Source organism: Uranotaenia lowii, chromosome 3 (assembly GCF_029784155.1).
Source record: "Uranotaenia lowii strain MFRU-FL chromosome 3, ASM2978415v1, whole genome shotgun sequence".
NCBI lineage: Eukaryota > Metazoa > Arthropoda > Insecta > Diptera > Culicidae > Uranotaenia > Uranotaenia lowii.
This window is the reverse complement of record NC_073693.1, coordinates 11,656,360-11,679,976: the sequence shown is the minus strand read 5'-3', so window position 1 is coordinate 11,679,976 and position 23,617 is coordinate 11,656,360. Positions and strand designations below refer to the sequence as shown.

The 23,617-nt window shown below is 34.1% G+C and overlaps 2 protein-coding genes across 3 annotated transcripts in view; both read right to left on the bottom strand.

The window, feature by feature from the left end:
* LOC129750963 (opsin, ultraviolet-sensitive) overlaps positions 1-1,022 on the bottom strand; it is a 422,334-nt gene extending 421,312 nt beyond the window's left edge. For both annotated transcript variants that reach the window (XM_055746185.1, XM_055746187.1), the window contains exon 1: positions 890-1,022. The gene's annotated coding sequence lies outside the window, so the exon portion shown is untranslated. The remainder of the gene's footprint in view (positions 1-889) is intronic.
* Positions 790-2,591, bottom strand: LOC129750965 (SAC3 domain-containing protein 1). Its single transcript, XM_055746189.1, has 4 exons — positions 2,451-2,591; positions 2,195-2,374; positions 1,281-2,109; positions 790-1,098 (listed from the first exon to the last, which is right to left on the bottom strand). Exons 1-4 carry the CDS (start codon positions 2,507-2,509, stop codon positions 1,018-1,020), a joined length of 1,149 nt encoding a protein of 382 aa, XP_055602164.1. The 5' UTR covers positions 2,510-2,591; the 3' UTR covers positions 790-1,017.
* Between the last annotated feature and the right edge of the window lie 21,026 nt (positions 2,592-23,617).

The window sequence follows — 23,617 nt, the reverse complement described above, 5'->3', positions numbered from 1 at the left end:
GCAATACAATTTTTAATGAATTTATGAAAAAACAACAATTCCAAAACTTGCACCCTTCAGATCTGCAATATGATGTTAGATGAGAAAGATATGAATGAGATAAATTTGTATGTTTTTAAAAGAATGATCCCAAACTTTTGGCCGATACACCATACTAAGGGGTGATCCCAAACTTTTGGACGATAACTTAAATGTATATTTTATTAATTAAATGAACATTCTTAAATTTTTGCACAAAATTTTTTGATTGTGTATTGAGAAGTATAGAATACGGATTCTAATGCAACTCAAATTTTGAAATTTGGTTCACCCTATCGCGAGATGATTGACTTTAAATATTGAGTGCGATTTTTTGAAAATGTTCTAACTTTAGGTTAAGTTTTAGGTGCAAAACTAAAACATTATTTCTGGGCAAAATACCTCCAAAATAGCTATTGCTCATTATCTTTCAAATGAGATCAGAAGATTTGCAATATATCCTAAGACGGCTGAGATATGAACGATCAAAATTTGCATGTTTTTTAGAGGGTGATCCCAAACTTTTGGCCGGCAGTGTATTTCTTTTTGTAAGATTTTTATAATAACTAAGCCTATAACTGTTAGTTTTTTAAACATATGAAAATGATTACCTAAATTTAACAAACAAAATCGTTTATTTTTTAATCAAAAGAAGAATATTCCAAAGTTAAGTTTTCATTTTCATAATTCATTTTCTGTTCAAAAAGGCCCAAATTTTCTCTCATTCTACTTCAAAACAAAGAATGGTTCAGTTGAAAATATAGATCAGGGTAGATTTTATGTGTTTGACCTTCATACATTTAAGAACAAGTTTTTCCGACTAATAAAAAAACGGTTCCCATGAGCTTCATCATTGATGGCGGGTACTTACCGTTACGTTCGAAAATTCGTCTATCTTAATTTCGAAACAACCACACACACACACACGAACATCACTTGAGATCAACAATCTTGCACATCGTTCAGCCTTTCAAACCCGTCAGTTTCCGACTTCCGACATCAACAGTGCAGTAAAAGCTTCGGCAGCGATCCACTTTCGTCCAACTTGCGATCCACGAACCGAACGCGACGTGATTGAACCTTAAAATGGATAATAAAAGGGGTCGCTTAAATAGAGTCACAGATGAAGCTAATCAAATTAATTAAGCCGTTCTACGGACTACGGTAGCAAAACTTCGTCTAGGTCGGTGGTGGTTCACGGGCCGCGATACTTTGCGGTGACCGATCTTCGATAATGAGCTCGGAACCTCAGTCAGACTTACCGCAGCTTTAGTCGGATCCATTCGTGCCTTCTCGAATTTCACCGACTTCCCGGCTAGGTCCGGTTGCTCCCTCAGAGACAGTGCCGCGAAGCCATCCTCCCACCAGTCGTCTTTGGGTTCTGCCCGCCGTTGATTGTCTACTACGGTTGATTGACGATTGTCAGCTTCGACCAGTTGCAAGTTGTAATACTCACAATCGGTCAGGATCAAGTTCAGCTCGTCATCTCGATAATGTAGAATGTGACCGATCCAATCGAGTGGAACCGTTAGCTGTTTGCTTTGGAATGCAACCGAGAATCGGAGCAGCATTTGTCGACGGATTTCCGATAGCTTCAGAGAAGCTAGGGCAGTTTCTAAAGGAGGTAAGCTTTGGAATCCTTCTAAAACTTTGTAGAAGTTCGCTCGAATGTATTCCAAATTCAAAGTAAGATGAATTTTCAAATGTTCTCGTAGGTCTTTGCTTAAATTGATTCCTCGGGAAAGTGCCTCCATGGATCCGAGATTGAATATTAGATAGATTCCTTCCATTTGGATACGTTGGTTTCGGTCATATTCGACCGATTCCTGGTCCAGGTCTTCGTAACATCTGAGAACCTTTTTCAAACATTCCTGCAGATGAGTGGAGCAGATTTTCGGATCGAACTCATTCATGGGAGCTGCGCATAAGCGGTAGGCGCTGTAGCTTAGGAATCGTACCGATGGTACCAGAAGCTCCAACGATTCTTTCGTGGAAAGATTCTGCATGACAAGTTCTTGCCGGACGGCTCGTAATCGATCGAAGATGAATTCATACTGGAAGGTGTAAGAGCGGCGGGTGTCTAGAATGATTCTTTTAAGGAAAGCAGAAAGTAAGATTTAAGTAAGTGATGAGAATAAATTGTATAAAATTTGAAAAATCCTTTAAGCAAACTTACTCGGTTAACAAATATTCCACCGAACGTTTGAGCGCCGGGAACGTTCGAATCTCCCAGTGTTTTGGTCTCCGTACGCCAGCTGCAGAGCGTGCAAATTCTTTCACCACTCGATTCAGATCCGGTTCCGTCCGGCTACCCGGCTTCAACTCGTAGAAATGTAACATCTTTTCTTTGGTGCGTCTGTAAAATAGATGTAAAATTTGATATTATATTATGGTTTACCTCTTATACTGATCCTAATGAAATTATAGATTACAAATCGATTTCTGATTTTGGGCACATTGTTTCACAGCTTCCACGGATGAATGATTCCATTATTTGAACTTGTTTTAAAAGAAAAGAGGGAAAACTTTCCGGAAAAAAACGGAAGATGTGAAAATTACGTTCAGTTAGAATGTTTATAAACAGACTTGCATGCAAGTAGGTACGTGTGGCAAACGCGCATAAAATAACCTTGATTAAAACACAGATTGGATGTTCTTTGATTGGAATAAAACAGTCATACGGTTAAAAAACGATTTCCTTAATGAATGGAAAAAAGAAAAAAATACAAATGTTTTGTTCGATTTTATAAAATAAAATCAACCAAAACAAAGATTGTTCAATTTCTTTCAATAGAAAAGCCTTTTTAGAAAATTTGAAGAGCATCTACATTTCAGCCGACTGCAAACTTCTTTTACGTGACTGTACTGACACCTAGGATTTTAAACGATAAACATAAATTGCGCCATGGAAATTTTGAATACCAAGATTGACCAGACTTGATTTAAAATCGAGCACATCGACAGACGCGTCAGAAATAAGATTATTATAATGGAAAAACATAAAATAAACAAAATTAATAAATCAGATAAGAAAACATATCAAAATTAAATAAGAATGAGATCAAAATGTAATAAAAATAAAACCAAATTGAATATTGACACAAAAAATAAGACAATATTGATTCAAAAGTGATTCAAAAATGAACCAAATGTTAGACAAAAACTTAATTAAAATGAAGCAAAATAAAACCAAAATTATAAGTGAAAAATGTCACTTCCATCTGTACCGTTGAGCCGTCAACACGTACGCCGGAGCATCGTATCGTTGCTGTGTACCTGCAGGAACATTTTAAATTATTTATTTTATTCTTACCTGTTTTTCCATCAGCACTTTTCAGTGCTAAAATTATTTTCATTTTCTTTTATTCATATTTTCTCTTTTCTTTCCAGCATGGGGAAGTCATCGGCCGGCTCAAGAGCTGGTAGAAAGCGAATTGCCGAAACTAATTCAGGTCCATCGCCCAAAAAAGTTGAAATTTCCAATTCATTCGATGGCCTTCATAACATCGGTGATGAGGAAATATTCATATTTAATTCTGATAAGAGTACTAAGAAACCTTCTTCTTCTTATACTCTTAAAAACGAAAAGGTTCCACCAATTACGGTCACAATTCCTGACTTCAATGCCTTTCGGAAAGAAATCGTCACTTCCGTCAAGGATGTGAAGATTTCTTTTCAGATCGGTCGAAGGGGAACTGCTCGTATATTGGCGGAATCTTTTAATGATTTTCAAAAAATTTTAAATTATTTGAATAATAAAAAACATCAATTTTTTACTTACGACACTAGAAGTGATCGTCCTTTTAAAGTTGTACTTCGTGGTCTCACTGGCGATCAGACACCGGATGAGATCACAACTGAATTAAATTCCTTGTTACACTGTAAATTTTTGCCTCGATTTCCAGCAAAAAAAATTGCTGGAAACGTTCAGCAATCCAAATTTTTGCTGGAAACCAGCAATCGATTTTCAAATTGCTGGATTTTCCAGCATTCGGTTATGTGCTTGTCATTTTTGCTGAAAAATCAGCAATCGGTTTTCAAATTGCTGGACTTTCCAGCAATTGATCTAGTTTGCTGGAAAATCAGCAATCGAGTTGTCAATTTGGAGTTTGTTTTTGTTTCGTACGCTGAAGTAAGGTGAGATTCTATTTTACGAATTAAGGTTAAATTAATATAATTATTTTATTTTCCTCTATATTCTAGCAACCAGGCATCAAGTCAAGGGTAAGTTTTTATTGTACAGGTAGATATTCCATAGAAGATACTAATCAAAACTATTTTTACAGGTGGCGGATGATCAACACTGCGACACAAAGCGGCCACCCCAGAGCTGGTTTTAGAAAATTGTAAAAAAAAAGTTTTTTTTTTAAATAAATAAATCCCTTATTGAAAATGGGAGAAAATAATTGTTTTTATTGCTTATTATATGCACAGCCAATATTAAACTGTAATTTTGAATTGAAATATAAATTTCATACTAAATACTGCCGGTTGTGTTGAAAGAAATAGCTGGTTTCCAGCAATCTGGATTGCTGATTTTCCAGCAATTTGAATTGCTGGAAACCAGCATTAACGTTTGCTGTTTTTTACAGCAATTGAAATTGCTGGAAATTTTGCTGGAAAGTCAGCGGGACAAAAACCAGCAAAATTTTGCTGGTTTCCAGCAAAAAAAAATTTGCTGTGTAGGTTTTTCTCCAATTCAAGTAATTCAAATGAGGAAAAGAACCAACACGAATAATATCAGTAGTGTTGGTTTTGCTGCTGAGCTTTATTTGATCCATTTTAAAAAGGATCAAGTTAACAATTTGCAAATTCTTGAAAAGGCTCGTCTTATGTTTCGAACCTTTTCGAAAATCTTCAATCAATTTCCTTCAAAATATTACGCAATGTCGTCGTTGTCAAGCTTTTTGTCACGGCACTAAAAATTGTAGAATGAATGCCAGATGCATGCTTTGCGGCTCATTCGATCATGAAAAATCTAAATGCCTTTTTGGTGGTGATAAACCACAAACAGAATTTTTCAAGTGTGCGAATTGCGCAGGTAATCACTCCTCGAATTTCATAGACTGTCCCGTTAGGTCGAATTCACAGTGAGCGCGAAGCGAAGTGCGAAGCGAATTTCTAATTTGCGCGAAAAACCGCTTCTCATTGAAACACGTTGAAAAAAACATCGACCGGCCACAGTGCAAGCGAATTTTCTCGCGAAGAGCCGCCTCCATAAATAACGCGGTGTCAGTCTTTTTCAATTGAAACAAAATCTAACTGACAATAAACGACCGGTGCCACAATATGTATAGTGCGAAGGGGCTGAACGGATAGAAGTTGGAATTCGTTGTCCGACGCCATCTTGAAATCCAATATGTCCCCTTCCATTCAACTTTAAAATGCTGGAAGTGACTGAAAAGCACATGAAACTCCCACTTCTGGGTATTGGATGAAAGGGCTCAATAAGTAGAAGTCGAATTTGGCTGTTCGACGCCATCTTGAAATCAAAGATGGCGGTTTCCGCTTAATTCAAAGGGCAGTAAATAACTGAAAATCGCATGAACCATCCACAATATAGGTAATTAGTAAAAGGGCTCAAAAAGTAGATGAAAAATGATTGACAAAAATTTAACAAAAATTTTGAGAAAACTGCAGAAAAGCACTGAAAGAAATTAACAAAAATATGACAAGTGTTAAAAGATAAAGTAATAATGACAAAAATATAACAAAACTGTGGCAAAAATATAAATAACTATTACTAAAATTTGACAAAGGACAAAAATTTGAAAGCACTATGACAAAAATATGACAAACAAAATAATGACAAATGACACAACTTTGAATACAACACGACTAATGTGCTGAAAAAATTATACCGAAAAATATAACATATATTACAAAATTAGACAAAAATATAGAAAAATTTCACATAAATGGCAAAACTGACAAATGTGATAAAAATATGACAAAATTATAATCAAAATTTGACAATAAAATGACCTGACAGAACTAATATATGGAAAAATATTTGACTACTAATTTACAAAAATGACAAAAGTAATAAAAAAATATTTCAAAGGTGGTAAAAATACGGCCAAAATTTGACATTAAAATGAAAAAAATAAGACAAATGGGCTAGAATATGACAAAGTTCTGAAAAAAAATGACAAAAAATTGACAAAATAATGACAAAAATCTGACAAAATTATAAAGAATGAGATAAAAAGATAACAAAATACTTTTAAATACATGTAAAAAAATTACAAAATGATGACAAATACGACAGCAAAATAACAAAAGATTAACAAAAAATGACAAAAATCCTAAAATATAATGAAGAATGTGTTACAAATATATGGCAAATATGAAGAAAAAATGACAAAATATGACAAAGACAAATCTATGGGCTTGTGATATGTGTAGCTCAGTTGGCGAGTTCAAATACAAGAGTAATCATCGAACACGGTTGTACCGGGTAAGACTTTCAGTATGAAGAGAAGATGGTAAAACGACTATAATCGAACGAAAAAAGACAAAAAATAATATATATATATATAAAAACTTACAATCAAATGACCAAAAATCTGACAGAACCATGAACAAAATACGACATACGGCAGACTTATGTTATTTTATTGCAAAATTTTGTCATATTTGTAATTTTTGATTAGTTTTTTTTTTTTGTTTCAATTATAGTCGTTTTACCATCTTTATGGCATTCGCGACTTTATCAACGTTGCAGTTGGCGGATCGTTATTGAAAAACTTATCCGGTACAACTGTGTTCGATGTTTGCTCTTGGGCTCGAACTCGCGGACATCGGCTCAGGAGACAACAGACTTGCCAACTGAGCTATATCACAAGCCCCTATTAGTTACACTGAACCCAAATTCACTCTTAAAATACACATGATTTTTCACTTAAAACAAGGATCCAGTGATTTTCTTCCATTCAAGTGCGACATATACATTTCACTTGGCAGTCACTTAAATTTCAAGTGAATTCATCCACATTCACTTCAGTCGTCACTTGAATTTGAAGTGAGAAAAAATATTCACTTCCCCATCACTTGAATTTCAAGTGAATGTCGTGTTGTAATTGTGTTTATTTTCAGAGTTCAAAATGGCAAATTCTAAAGAGCAGCGTTTAAAGCTTATGCTGGATTTGGATTTTCCCTATTCTTTAATAGGTGATTTTGGCGGTGCGGTTTGTGTTAAACGTGATGTAATAAAAAGTTATTTAACGGTGTTATCATGTTTCAGCTTGTGGGTTGAACGGGACAGATTTTCTGGTTTGCAGCAGGGAAGATTTAGAAGTCGCACTATCCGCAGTAACCGATCTGCCTTGGTATTACGATGGAATTTTCCATTCGCCATAAATTTATGGCGAAAGCGTATATGTAAGTATTTGAAATCGTGGTGCTGTTCTATAAATGTTCTTTTATTTAAAAACGCGAGAGATAATTAACTTGAAACTTACTTAGAAATTCAGATAAATTTCACTCGAACGTCATAGTGTAATTCACTTGACCGGTCACTTAAGTGAATTCACTTGACCCATCACTTAAAATTCAAATGAAAATACGTATGGCGAGAATTTACTACAGATGTCACTTATTTTTTAAGTGAAAATTATTTTGGGTGTATTATATTTGGCATATTTATATTTCATTTGTCATATTTTCCATAATGTTGTCAAATATTTGTCAAAGTTTTTATTTCGTGTTTTGTTATTATTGTAATTTTTTTTGTTATTTAGTTGAGTCAATTTTAATTAATTTTTGCCAGATTTTGTTTTGATATTTTGGTCATGGCTTTGCCATTTTAATGTCAAATTTATCAAAGTTTTGGTATATTTTTCTAATATTTTTATCACCTTTGCCATATTTTTCATAAAGTTTTGTCAGCGTTTCGTAATTTTTGTTGTCATAATATTGTAAAATATCTTTTCATAATTTTGTTATATTTTTGTCATAGTTTTGGTAGATTTGTTTTCATGCGATTTGCAGTCATTTGAAATATTTTAAAGTTGAGCGGAAGCCACCGAATTGGATTTTAAAATGGCGTTTCATAGCGTCAGACTGCAAAATTTGACTTCTACTAATTGATTCTTTTCACCTAATACATTATGGGTGTTTTATGCGATTTCAGCATTGTTTTTTGCCATTTTCGCCATCTTGATTTTTCGGAATTAACGCGGTTTTTTTTTGCGCGGTACGTATTCCCCGCTCAGTTTTTATTCTGCAAATAAATTTGCAAAGATTTTTTGAAGTGTGAATAATTTTTGCAAAACACAGAAGGGTTTTTTCAGTGTTGAACCGCTTCGCAATTCGCGTGCACTGTGGCCGGCCTTCAAAAACGAACTTGCGAAATTCATCCAGTGAATGAATATTTCGCTTCGCAGCTCGCTTCGCGCTCACTGTGTTCGTACCCTTAGGGCAAAAATTATTGCAAAAGGAGGAGAAATATCAGCTTGCATCTTGGGTGAATTAAATAAAATGCTAGGATCTGCAGGAGATAAATAATTTTCACCGGCGATTTCAAGGTGTTACAGGCAAATATTCAAAGTTTATATCGAAACAAAAACGAACTGACACACGAACTGTATACCCAAAATTATGATGCAGCATTGCTTTCGGAAATCTGGGTCAAACCAGAACAGATTTCTACTTTACGATGGAATATTCAAGGCTACCATCGACATCTGGCACCCCGTGCTGACGGGTATGGAGGAGTAGCAATATTCTTGAAGGAGGAATTTAAATTTGACAACATTCAATTACAAACAACAGACGATTTTGAAACACTCGGAATATTCATACCTAAATTAGATCTGGCTCTAGTAGTCGTCTATGTGAACCCAAGAATATCAAACGATAATTTAGAAACAGCCATAACAACACTCTTTAACGAAACAGCTAGATTCGGTAAAGTAGTAGTAGGAGGTGACTTTAACAGTCATAATGTAATATGGGGATGCCAAGAGTCAAACGGTAAAGGGACAATTGTACATGATGCCATAATAGGAGCTAATTTATTACTATTGAACAATGGAACTGTAACTTACATTCCTCCAGTTTCCAATCAAAGATCTAGTGCTATAGATTTAACATTGTGTTCTCTTAATTTATTTAATGTGGTTCAATGGAAAGTTGTTGATAAAAATTTCGGAGGAAGTGGACACCTATTTATTGAGATCTGTCTGGATTTAAGGATAAACCGTAAACAAAAATACTACTACGATAAACAAAAAATATCGGAGGAAATGGCACAGGTTGAGCACTGGGAATTCGAAGACTTGAAAGATCTGTCTAAACTTTCCCAAAATATAACTAAAAAACACAAAAAAATAAGCAAACATACACCAAAATATTACTGGAGTTCGGAGTTGTCACAGCTCTATGAACAAAAACAAAACGCACTACGTAGTTACAATCAATGCTGTAGTAGTGAAAACCTAGTTTTTTGGAAAAGATCTTCTGCTATTTTCTTGAAATCCAAACTTGAACACATTAAAAACAAAATGATAGAACTCTCCAGCTCCATTGATCCTAGAAATTCACATGAAAATTGGAAACTCGTTAGACGATTAAAATTCCTCCCTGTTACCAACCCTAAAAACAATTCTATAAACACCAGCAAGGATATGGCTTCACAGTTTCTCACCAGCAACTTTGGCCCATCAAATTACAGAGAACCTCTCTCGCCAGCAAACAATACAAGAACATCCATATTAACCTATCGACATTGGAAAAACTTCATAAGAAACAAATCCCCAACATCATCACCAGGTACAGACTATATAAACTATAATGCATTAAAAAATTTAGATCTACAATCAGTTACAAAAATAATAGAATTGCTAAACGGAATGTGGCAAAAAGCAACTCTAGACGATCACCTAAAGGAAATAAAAATTATCCCTATATTAAAGCCCAACAAACCACCGAATGAAATAAGTTCCAGCCGACCTATAGCGCTTTTACCAACCGTTGTAAAAATATTAAATGCAGCAGTATTAGTAGACATCCAACAAACGTGTGAAAAGAACAATGTCATCCCAGATTTATCTTTTGGTTTTCGCAAAGGTATGTCTACTGAGCATTGTATTACGTATGCAACAAACCTAATCAAAGCAGCACGAAGAGCCAACTATACCACAATTGGTGTCTTCTTTGATTTTTCAAATGCTTTTAACACAGTCGACATTGATAAATTATACAATATCATGATACAAAATGGTTTCAACGAAGATACATGCACATGGATCTACAACTTTTTAAACAACCGGAAAACCCTCATTCACACCGATCAAGGAATTGTCAGCCAAACTATTTGTACTGGAGTACCACAGGGCGATGTTATGTCACCTGTTTTATTCAATATTTACACAGCTTCTTTGCATAATACAAACCTCGACCCAGATATAACAACTTTACAGTTTGCAGATGATTTTTTAAAAATTGTCAAAGCAAAATCTTTAGAAAAGGCCATTAACAAGATGCAATCTGAAATAAACCGATTTATGGCAAAAGCTACGGAGTTAGGATTACGTCTTAATAGCTCAAAAACAAAGGCAATGCTATTTAAAGAAAGTGATAAACAACTAAACTTAAGAATGGGAGGAGAAACCCTAGAAACAGTGAGGAGCTACAAATATTTAGGTATAACACTTGATCAGGCACTCAGATACGGTATACATGTTAAAATGCTGAAACAAAATGTGCTGGACAGACAAAACATGCTAAAAATAATCAGTGGTATAAGATATGGTGGCACACCAAGAGTGATGATGCTGTACCATAGAGCTTTGTACGGGAATTATTTGAATTACGGCGCAGTAATCTATGGAGGAACAGCTAAGAAATATTGTGACATGTTAGAAGTAACGAATAGACAATGTCTGAGAATTGCTACAGGATGTACTAAAGCTTAGTTCTTTTAGAAATGGGACACTTTCATTTGCTAATAGCTCGTTTACTAGTAATCGGAAATTCAAAATTTTGACAGCATTTTGTTGCCTGTAAAAAGTTGTATCCGACCTATTTTTTTCAAAATTTAAAATTTACGCGTTTTTGAGATATTTACGATGCAAGAGAAAAAGGAAAAAATAATTTTGCACAGTTTCATTCAAAATCCATCATTATCAAATTGATAGCAGACAAAACCGTTGATTATTCAAAGAACTACTGTGTGTGAGTGGTGGAAAAGTATGGAAATACTGTCAAAATGTCCACAAAGTTCAAATCAACCATTGGAGTGAAGTATATGATCGGCAACTTCGGCTAAGGGTCATCAGGAAAGTCAAGTCTCGTACCAGCAATTTTAATTTTCCATAAGCGAAAAACTAAGGGTAGATCGCTGAAATTTCCAAAAAAAATGTCTCCGATAAGCTGAAAGTGTTGCTTCTTAAAAAGTCATTCAATCCTAACCTCAAACAACAAGTTGTTGATAGTTCCAGAGCTCGTAAGCTGTATATCTGGTTCCGAGGCTATGGGACAGATGATTTCTGATGAACGACAAAACTTAAGAAATATCCTATTTTAAACAAACTTCAGCGTTTGAATCCTATGCCACGTCTGCTCGTGGCAAGGCTCCGAGCATATTAAAGTATATATTAGCTGGTTATTTTGTATAAAATATAATGATTTGCCAAGATTCTGCTCCTGTGAAAAAAAAACAACAATTTTCAAAACGAAAACTATGATTTTCACTCTTTTCAAAAGCCTAAAAAGAGTAATGTTTTATGTACCCTTCGCAACCTACGATCTATCGTAACTGGTTATTCTTTAAGTTCAATCTCCTCATGGTTTTACTTCGTTATTGCCAGAATTTTCCAGCAGAAATTCCATTAAAACGCTCAAAAAGTGGCTCAAAAATAATCAAGTTTGTTAATTTCGAAACAGCTGTATCCACTAAAGTGGCCTCAGTTTCTTTTAAAAGAGAAGTATTGGTCCGAAAAGTATCAGAAATTGAAGGAGGGGGATGTAGCCACCTAAAATACATTTAAGACGAAGTATAAGTTTGAAAAACTGATCATTATCATGACTGAAAAAAGTGTGCGCTGGCCGAAGGGAGGTACCAAGGATAAAGTAGAATTCATTCTTACAAAAACACGATAAATATTTTTTTTCAATTTTTTCATGAATTATCATAAAATTACCTTCATTTCTGCAAAGAAAGTATTTAGATCAAACGAAACGTTTTTGAGATACACGCATTCGTAACTGTCCCATTTCTAAAAGAACTAAGCTTTAAAACTACACCAATTAACACATTAGCAGCAATAGCTGGAGAAGAACCGCTGACATTCAAACGCACTTATTTAGCAAAAAAACGTATTGCCTTGCATATCCATCATAACGATCTAATTGCACAACAACTACACTCTTTAGATTTGGACAACGTTCAAAGTGAAGCAAAGTACACTTTTCTAGAAAGAATTTACATTAAAAACATACAAGAATTTCAAACGATATACACAGAAACAAAACCAGAAATAGAAATAAGAGTCGAGATAGAAGATCAAATGATAGGCTCTAGAATGAAAAAGAATGAAACATCTCCAATTGTTATGAAAAAACTGGCCCAAGAAATGATAAACAACCATTATAGTCACCGTGACCAATGGTACACTGATGCTTCTAAAAGTACGAACAAATGTGGCATTGGAATTTATGACGCTTCTTCCGATACAAAGATAAGCATTTCCTTAGTAAATAATGTTAACATTGCAACTGCAGAACTTTTAGCTATAAGAGTAGCTTTAGAACAAATACACAACGAAGAAGGAACTGGAGTTGTAATTTTCACCGATTCCCAGTCAGCCTGCAAAATTTTAAAAAGGGACATTATAAACAAAAAATTTGATCAAATCACGCACGACATATGCTCACTAGCTACAACAAAAAATGTAAAAATCCAATGGATACCCTCACATGTCGGAATAGAGGGAAATGAACATGCAGACGTTCTAGCAAAACAAGGATTAGACGGACCAATATTACTCGAGAACAAACTGAGACTTGATGATGCATACATGAGATACAAATCAGAATCACTCGAATCCACGAATTTATGGTACAGGAACATGGTGCACAATGAAAGTAAAGGAATCAAATTTTATGAACTACAATCAAATTTCTCTACCAAACCCTGGTATTGGGATATCGAACTAAGCAACATTCAAATTCGCACTTTGAATCGCTTACTAAGTGGCCATGACTATTCACCCTATTATTTAGGAGTGATGAAAATTCGAGACACAAAATTGTGCGAACTATGCAACACGAATTTTACCACCGAACATGCACTTCTCAAATGCATTCAATTCAATCATATAAGGAATCACTATGATTGGGATCGATATTCCAATCTGATCGAAATTATTCAAAATTTTGAAGTTACAAAACTAAAGGAAATCCTCAGTTTCCTAGAGAAAGCTCGCATGAAAATTTAGAAAAACAGAAAGTTTGATCGAAAATTATGGAAAAAGGAGCATCCCTACGAAAAAACGAAAATCAACATATAAACAAGTAGTGGTGATATAGAGTATAAAACTCTCTGCCAATCAAACAGATCCATACATACATACATACAAAAATTATTGCTTCTAGAAAAAATCCTAAATTTGTCAGGAAAGTTTCTTCTCCTCCTTCCTCTTTTTCGTCTTCACACGTCAGGCCGGCAAACAATCTGCCTGTTCGCGGTCAGCCTCGGTCTACATTGGAATCACGGCTGGGTAATACCCGAAGTGTTTTTAATGTTACCTGTGCTGATCCTGCGCCACAGACTCGTTGTTTATCGTTCTCAGAGGTGGTTGAAAATGGGTTGCCTTCTCCAGGCATAACTAATAAAAATGGGAAAAAACCAAGTCTCAACCTCAACGTTCATGCGAAGGCTTGGGAAAGTCCCCGAAATTCAAATCCAAATACCTGTTCTTCTCCTTCATTTTCTGATCCTAACAATTTTGTTAATTTGGGTAAGATTACTGAGGAAAAATTAAAATTTTTGCATCAAAATTTAATGGAAATGATGCAACTTATGTTGAAAGCAAATTCAATGTTTGAAGCTTTCCAAACTTCTTTTAATTATGCTAACAAAATTATTATGACTTTACGATTCCCTCATGGATCCAAATAGATGTTTAAATATTATGAATTGGAATGCTAGATCTTTGCTGGCTAACCAAGATGAATTCTTTTTATTTTTGAAAACTCAAAACATACATATTGCTGCCATCACTGAAACTTTTTTAAAGCCGGACAATAACTTGAAAAGCAATGCTTTCTTTAAAATTTTACGAAATGATCGACTTGATCGACAAGGTGGGGGTGTAGCTATTGTCATCAATAGTCGTCTCAAATTTAGACTTCTTCCTTCTTTCAATACCAAAGTCTTAGAAACAATTGGAATTGAATTAGAAACTTCTATGGGTAAAATTATATTTATTGCCGCATATTTGCCTTTTCAATGCAGCGGTGAACAGAAAAATTTTTTGAAGGGAGATTTACAAAAACTCACCAGAAATAAATCTAAATTTTTTATTATTGGTGACTTAAATGCAAAACACCGATCTTGGAATAATATTTCATCAAATTCAAATGGGAATATTTTATTTAACACTAAACGTACCGGAGGCGGTCAAATGACGGTTTTTGAACTTTAAACGATGATTACGCCTTATATAATTGTTTTTTCGCAAATTTAACGACAGGACTATTTTTGTTTTTGGAATGCAAGTATTTTTGCGTTTTTAAATTTTTTTTAAGTGTTACGGTTTTCGAATAACGTATGTGGTATACCTATTCATACCGCGAGCGGTCAAATGACGGCAAACACCGTTTTCTCTGTAACTCCCTTGTTTCTCAACCGATTTCTATCAAATTCATAGTTTTGAAAAGCTTATAATTCGACTCAAATATGTTTCTCAGACAATTTTCAGCTACAATCAATAACTTTAAAGTTATTTACAGTACAAGAAAAATTTTATTAAAAAACATGCTTCAGGGAAAAGGTTGTAAATCAGTTATTAAGTGCTCGAAAAAAATTTCACTTAGTGTCTGAGAAAGCTGAAGTTAGAAGCTATATGTTGCACATATGGAAAAAAATTTTGAAAATTTTCTACGATCATGGCCACAAAAAATGTAAAAAAGTTGTGTAAAACCCGTACTTTTCAATCAATCAACCGCCAAAGCTGTTCTCGTAACAGTAGAAAATTTTGAAAAAGTGAATTGGAAAGTAGACGTAATTTGTCACATTTTGGCATCTTTAGATTTTTTGAAATACGAAGTACATAATTTATGACGACTTCTCAAAGGTAGCTGTTTTTCGAACTTTTTATCAATTTGGATTTTCTAAGACAATTCCTACACCTAAGCTCAGCTTTGCACTGGATTTTGAGTACGTTAACGTAAGGTTTAGGCAATAAAACTATATGCAAAAGAAAGCTTATTTCATACCGGTTCTAGTGGTGTAACTGCATTGGCGATGCAATGCTTGACAAAAATATGATAAATAAAACAGTGAACTAGTTTCTGAATTTTGAGAAGTCAGCACAAATTCTTGCTTGGCAGACGGGCGCAGTGGGTGGTGATATCTCAAAGCTATTTTGCACACGAAGACGGATGAAAAGAAACGAAAAAAACAAACAAGCATTAGCTCAAATTTTCTAGTTTTACTTTCAGAAATATATTTATTATATTTTTGTAAAGCATTGCACCGCCAATGCAGTTACATCAATAGAACCGGCATGAAATTTGCTTTCTTTTGCATACAGTTTTATTGCCTAAACCTTACGTTAACGTACTCAAAATCCAGTGCAAAGCTGAATTTGGGTGTAGGGATTGTCTCAGAAAATCCAGATTCATAAAAAGTTCGCAAAACAACTACCTTTGAAAAGCCGTCAAAAATTATGTATTTAGTATTTTAAAAATCTAAAGATACCAAAATGTGACAAATTACGTCTACTTTCCAATTCACTTTTTCAAAATTTTCTACTGTAACAGGAACAGCTTTGGCAGTTGATTGATTGAAAAGTACGAGTTTTCACAACTTTTTTACATTTTTTGTGGCCATGATCTTAGAAAATTTTTAAAAAAATTTTCCACATGTGCAACATATAGCTTCTAACTTCAGCTTTCTCAGGCACTAAGTGAAATTTTTTTCGAGCACTTAATAACTGATTTACAACCTTTGTCCTGAAGCATGTTTTTTCATAAAAATTTTTTTGTACTGTAAATAACTTTAAAGTTATTGATTGTAGCTGAAAATTGTCTGAGAAACATATTTGAGTCGAATTATAAGCTTTTCAAAACTATGAATTTGGTAGAAATCGGTTGAGAAACAAGGGAGTTACAGAGAAAACGGTGTTTGCCGTCATTTGACCGCTCGCGGTATGAATAGGTATATACAAAGTGTCGGTATGTTTAGTGTTAATGACTGCTCTGCAGGTTATTACACTGTTGAATATCCTAATGGGCATACTTGTTTCTCTTCGATTAGAAATCCTTCCACAATTGATTTGGTTCTAACGGATTTAGGCGAGCATTGTAGTCAATTAGTTACTCATGCGGACCTCGATTCAGACCACCTTCCAGTAACTTTTTCTTTATCCCAAAGTCCCATTGAAAACCCTTTAAAATCAACTTTTAACTTTCAAAAAGCTGACTGGGAGCGATATAGGAATTTTATTGAACGTAATTTAGATGTAAACGTTCCACTTAATTCAATAGAAAATATTGATTTGGCTATAGAAAATTTGACAACTTCAATAGTCAATGCTAAAGCCGCTTCAGTACCCAAAGTTAAACATAAATTTAATCAACCTTTAATTGATGATGATCTTCAGTTTTTGATACGACTGAAAAACATTCGTCGACGCCAATATCAACGTACTAGGGATCCTTATTTGAAATTTATTTATAGCGACCTTCAAAAAGAGATCAAACGTCGTTTAAATTTCATTCGTAATGAAAATTTTGCCAAAGCAGTAGAGGACATAAAACCCTACTCAAAGCCATTTTGGAAATTAACTAAAATTCTGAAAAAGCCCCAGAAGCCAATTCCTACTTTGAAAGACGGAGATAAACTTCTTTTAACTAATGCAGAAAAAGCTCATAAATTGGCCCAGCAATTTGAGTCTGCTCATGATTTTAATTTAAACGTTGTTAGTCCAATTGATGCTCAAATTTCCCTTGAATTTGATGATATTCTTTCTAAACAAAATGTATTTGAAAGTTCTTGTGAGACAAATATTGATGAACTTAAATTGATTCTCAAAAAATTTAAAAATATGAAAGCCCCGGGGGAAGATGGGATTTTCTATAATCTTATAAAAAAGTTGCCTGAAAGCACTTTAAATTTTTTAGTTCAAATCTTCAATAAATGTTTTCAGTTGGCTTATTTTCCCAATAAATGGAAAAATGCCAAAGTAACTCCAATTTTAAAACCTGGAAAAAGTGCTTCAGAGCCTTCAAGTTATCGACCAATTAGTTTGCTCCCTTCTTTAAGTAAACTATTTGAGAGAGTTATTTTGAATAGAATGATGATTCACATTAATCAGAATTCTATTTTCCCTGATGAACAATTTGGTTTTCGTCATGGGCATTCTACTACACATCAACTTTTGAGTGTAACTAATATGATTAACGCTAGCAAATCTGAAGGTTATTCAACTGGTGTTGCTCTTCTAGATATTGAAAAAGCTTTTGACAGTGTTTGGCACAAAGGTTTAGTAGCTAAATTAGCTCAATTTGATTTCCCTGTATATCTCACCAAAATTATTCAAAATTATTTGACTAGCCGAACCTTACAAGTAAGCTATCAAAATTCATGCTCTGAAAGGACACCCATTAGAGCTGGGGTCCCTCAGGGCAGTATACTTGGGCCAATCTTATACAATATTTTTACTTCTGATCTTCCTGATGTACCAGAAGGAAAAGGTAGAAGATTATTTGCTGATGATACTTTGCTTTCAGCCAAAGGTCGAAATTTACGGGTGGTACGCAGTAGATTGCAACAAAATTTAAATTCCTTTTTGAATTACTTGAAAATGTGGAAAATTTCTCCTAACGCTTCCAAAACTCAACTTATTTTATTTCCCCATAAGCCAAGAGCTCAATTTTTAAAACCTAATGAAAATCATTCCATAACTTTTAATGGGGTTTCATTAGAATGGTCTGATCACGTGAAGTACTTGGGACTTACACTTGATCGGAATCTTACTTTCAAAAATCACATTGAAGATATTCAATCTAAATGTAATAAATATACTAAATCTCTTTATTCTCTCATCAACAGGAAGTCCCGCCTATGTCTGAGGAATAAACTACTCATCTACAAACAAGTGTTCCGACCAGCGATAATGTATGCAGTTCCGATTTGGTCTAGCTGCTGCGCGACGAGGAAAAAAGCCATCCAGAGGATTCAGAACAAAGTTCTGAAAATGATTTTGCGGCTTCCACCTTGGCACAGCACCGAAGATTTTCATAGGATTGCGGGCATTGAATCGATCGAAGAGATGGCCAACAAAATAATCTCCAACTTCAGAGGAAAATCGATGCAGTCTTCCATCGCAGAGATTCGTTCTCTTTATAATTAGTTTAATTTTAGGATAGTGTTTAGTTTTAAGTTTAAAATATTTTTGCCGTTACAGGATGTTCTCCTTCATTAAAATACTTGATTGCGTTCAGCAAATTTAAGTCAAATAAATAAATTTTTAGTGATTAATAAACTATAGGGATCTGGACAGTTCATTATTGAACTGAACACCTAATTTAATGTTATAATGTAATATAAATGTAATGATGAATTGATACAAATAAAGACATATTTAATAATTAATAATTAATAAGTGAAAAATGAGACAATAATTGAAAAGAATTTAGACAAAAAAGATAGATCGAGCCAAAGTGGAAAACGAATCAAAACACGAAAAAAATATAATGATTAGACTGAACAGCGATCAAACTGCAATGTACAAAAATGGGACCAGCTAGGATATGAACAAAATTAAATGCAGAAAAAATGAGACATAAAAAGGACATTAAAGGAACAGAAATGAGACAACAATAAGCCAGGAATGCGTCAAAAATAAGCCAAATATGAGAAAAAGATAATTTTAAAATAGACACAATCAGAAAAAATTTTAACAACTATATGACAAAAATGAGAAAAACATGAATAAATGACCAAAATTCCATAGGAAACAAAAATAAGAAAAATTACCATATATAAGAGAAATGATGAGTTTGACAAAAATGTCAAAATAAAAGTAAACAAAATACAAAAATGACAAAATTGACAATAAAAACATAATAATTTCATTCCATAAAAACATCTTTGAAACATTCATTGGCCTTTTCGGGTCTAGGTAGCAAGAAGAGATAAAAGTCTTCATTCTGCAAGTCTGAAAATTCAAATGAACCCTCCAAAACCAAAATTTTCTTCTTTGCTGAATAATGCACAGCTGCTTAGTTTTTTTTATTGTAAACAACTTTTGTTCTACAAACAGCTTTTTAGATGAGGTTTTTTTTTGAATTTTTTTCTAAAAATTGCATAACCAAAGAGGCTAATTCACTTGACTTTCAGCACTTTTTCGTTTGTGGTTTTCACACACTTCAACCATTGTTTCCCAAATTTTGAAACATATTAACACTGGCTTATAGGCATATTTTAGACGCCTTTGGACGGGTTTTATGTTTCATCTATCCTACCTAATTGAGGACATTTTTTCACAAAAAATCAACCCAGAATGGTGGCAACTCTTCAATCTAACTGCCAGCTATTTTTATAGATCGAAAAACACATGGATCGAGGATTTCTGAGGCTACCAAATTGATGATTTGTCCAAAAATTGGTTCGTTTCCAGTTTTCTCCTATTTTTAAGCCTCCTTAGCTGTAGCGGCAAGGTTTTGCACTGGATGGTTGAAATAAAACACGGAAAAAGATAATTTATTTCTATACACGGATAGTACGGTTCTGATAAATTTTGGTCTCACTGAATGTATTTTAATACCTCGTTTAGCCATGCTTTTTTCAAAGAGATTTTGAAAGCACGATGATGCCAAATTTCCTCCAATGTTCATAGAGAGCCCACAGGCGGATCCACGGTGTGAAATTTTCTTGAAGATACTCAGTTTCTGCTGTCCGCTAGATTCTAAATATGACTGTTTTGGTGAAAATCTTGACCACCCATGTTATAAGTTTAAATATCTTAATTATTTGTGGAACAATTCGAACAAAAACTTTGTAAAAAGGTAAAAGTTGATTTGTTTCAAAATTTAGGAAAAATTGATTGAAATGTGTAAAAACTTCAACCGAAAAAGTACTGAAAGTAAAATTCCGTGACCCCTGTGGTTATGCAATTTTTGGAAAATTAATCGAACTTTTATTTCTCATCTATTAAGTTTATCGTAGTACGAAAGTTGTTTGTAATTATAAAACTAAGCTTCTGCGAATTTTTCAGCCAAAAAATGGGTTTAAGAGGGTTAACATAGTAATGGCGAGTTTTCCATACATTATGTTCCATAACATAATCCGGTTTGGTAAACCCTTATTCGAACTATTGTTGGCTGAATTTTGAAAGTTCACGGTTCACAGTTCACGGATCAAATCGTTGAAGATCGTGAAGATCACTTTTATATCTGTCATGAGAAAGAATCAATAGACGTCAAATTTCAACAACTTTGTGATTCTATCATCATAAGATCCAGAAGGATATTATAATTCTCACAGTGCTACCTCCCAACAGCAGGTAGCGGAAAAAAGTGAAAAGTGTTTGTTAAACTACCAAAACATCCTTTTTGATTTTGTTTTTTTTTGTCGTTTTTCCTGTCCCATCCCGGCACAATCATAGGTCAGCTTCTATCCAGGCCACCCGCAGAAGTGGCGAACTCCGGTGGAAGGTGAGTAATATTTATTGATTTGGTCTCAGTGAAAAAAAGAAAACAAAAATTATTTTAGCTTAGTCCATTTAAAATGGGCGCGCTAACAAAACTACATAATAGTGCAAAACACTATCCGTATCATAAAGCCGGTAGTAAACACCAGTGCATTGTTCGATTGATTCTTGCCTTGACTCTGACGCGTCACCTCCATCAAACTGTTGTTATCATTTTATTCTGAGAGAACAGGAGAAGTATTGACAGGCTGGTTTACTGACGTGTAACTTTTGAAGGTATTTTTGAGTAACTTTTAATATTATATTATGGAATAAGAGTCATCAAAACGACTGCTACCCAGTTTCAAATTTTGTTCCAGACCATCATTTTTTTTCCAACTGATTTCAACTGGTCAATTTTTACTCAACATTTTCTAACATAATGATCACCTAGAAATTACACATCTGAGATTAATTTTTTTCGATGAAAAATTCACAGAAGTTTAGTTTTATAATTAGGACAAACAACTTCGTTCTACGGAAAACTTACTCGTTGAGAGTTTTTTTTATCAGTTTTTTTTAATGGTATATACGCCAATGTAAATCACCCGTTTTTTTTCCTAAATTTTGAAACATATCTGCTACATAGCTATATTTTATATATATTTTTGTTTAAATTGTTCCTCTAAATAACAGATACTTCAACTTGTACAAAAATGAAACTACATATGTAAACATTTGTCGATTTGTTGTCGTTCTGTTCCAACCATGCCTTTATATATTTTGTATATTTTAGCTTTTCTATCTGAAGGTCCATTTACATTTTTCGTGAAAATGATCGCGAAAAATCTTATTCCATCAATAACTCAATAACGCGACCAAACTAGATTTCGTAACCTAGTGGAATCGACGGGGAATGGTTGAAGAATGAAAATCCGGCTGGTCTTGTTGTTAAAACCCTCCTGAAACTGTTTTTTAGGAAAACCGGGGAACTCGGAATAAAAACACTTCTAAGAGGTTTTAAACACAAGAGCAGTTGGATTTTCATTTTTCAACCATTCCCCTTCGATTCCGCCATGTTACATAATCTAGTTTAGTCACGTTGTTCAACTCTTGACAAAATTAGGTTTATTAACCTTCATTTCCACGGGAAATATAACTTAAAATTTTTTTTCCAAAAATTAAACGACATTTTTCTATCCTTGTGGCATTCATGTCTGCTAAATCCAGAAATGTTGTATCGCTTAACCCGAACTGCCAACATTTTTTTTCTAAATCGAAAAAACACATGGATCAAAGATTTCGATGGCCAAAAATTTAAATTTTTTGAAAAATAGATGCACTTCAATTTTTTTATGTCATACACATTTTTTAAAGCTTCTCTTAGATGATTTTACACACTTAATCCTTTTCTCTTCAGGTGTCGGGACGTTTTGCCAAAATCACCAGTAGGCTCTGAACGATGTTTTCCTGTAATTTTCAGAGAGTTTCGAACTCTTTTGACTTTCTCCTGAGATTTGTAGTAAATTAAGGAATCGTTTTTCCCTTAAAATTTTCTAATTAAAATTAGTTCCAATGCACGGTTTGAATGAGAAAAACACAACGCCTCGCTGTCGAAATCGTCTCAGGAACGTCGGAAAATTAGCCTGAGTGAAAAAATACATTTAAAAAAAATCGGCTGTATTCTACTAAAAGACTCGGCCTTTTCAAAATAATCTTGTCATCGAAGTGAGTCAGCAAGGTTGGTGGATTTAATGTAAATCTGATCACTTTAGAGCACCCGCAGGGTCAAGAAGTTCTTGTAACAATGTGCTGTTGGTAAAACGTATAAGAAAATTGTATTCTTCGATACCTTACGCTATCAATAAAAATGATAGTCACTTCACAGATGAGGAAGAGAAAAAAAATTTGACAAAAAATGTCCCGAATAACGAGGACACTGTCCTGAATCCACGGGGTTAGTTCGAGTTCCTGTACACTCATTGAAATGTTATCCATGTTTTCAAGAGAAAAGAATTGTCACAAGTTTCAGGTGAGTTTCAGGAGAGAAATCATTATCCTAAGGGTAATAATTGCAATCTTTATGTTTACACACTAAATCTTTTTTCCTATGGTCCTGAGGATTTCCTCTAGAGTGTCCATCCCGGGATTTTCCGGGAATTTGGTCGTTCATTCCCGATTTAAAAAAAACTTTTTTTTTTGGTTTCTTTATGACACTTTTCCACGTTAAGGCATTCGTGTCTATAAAAAAACATTATGAAAAGTGCATTTTGAACAAATTATGGGCTTTCATGCAGGAAAGGTTCGATAAGCTATTTTTAAATCGAAGTGCATATATTTTACATGTATTTGATTACTTCCCTGTATCCAGGAAATTCCCGGGAAACAGGCCACCAGATTTCCCGAATCCCGGGAACGGGAACGAGAAAATGGACACCCTAATTTTGTTTTGTATTTTCAACAGCTGAAATAACAGAATGATTTCAGAACAGAAAAACCGCTCAGGAAAACAAACTGTCAAATGCACCTGTTAGGTTGGAAACAGTTTTCTCCTGTTATTTGCAGGGATTTCCGAAGTATTCCTGTAGATTCGGAATGGTTTCCATCCGATATTTACATGAAATTCAGATACTTCTACACCAACATTAACAAAATCTTATTTAATTATTTTTAAAATTTATTCTCAATCAATAATACTAAACATTCAATGTATGTCGTAACATAATTAATACTCA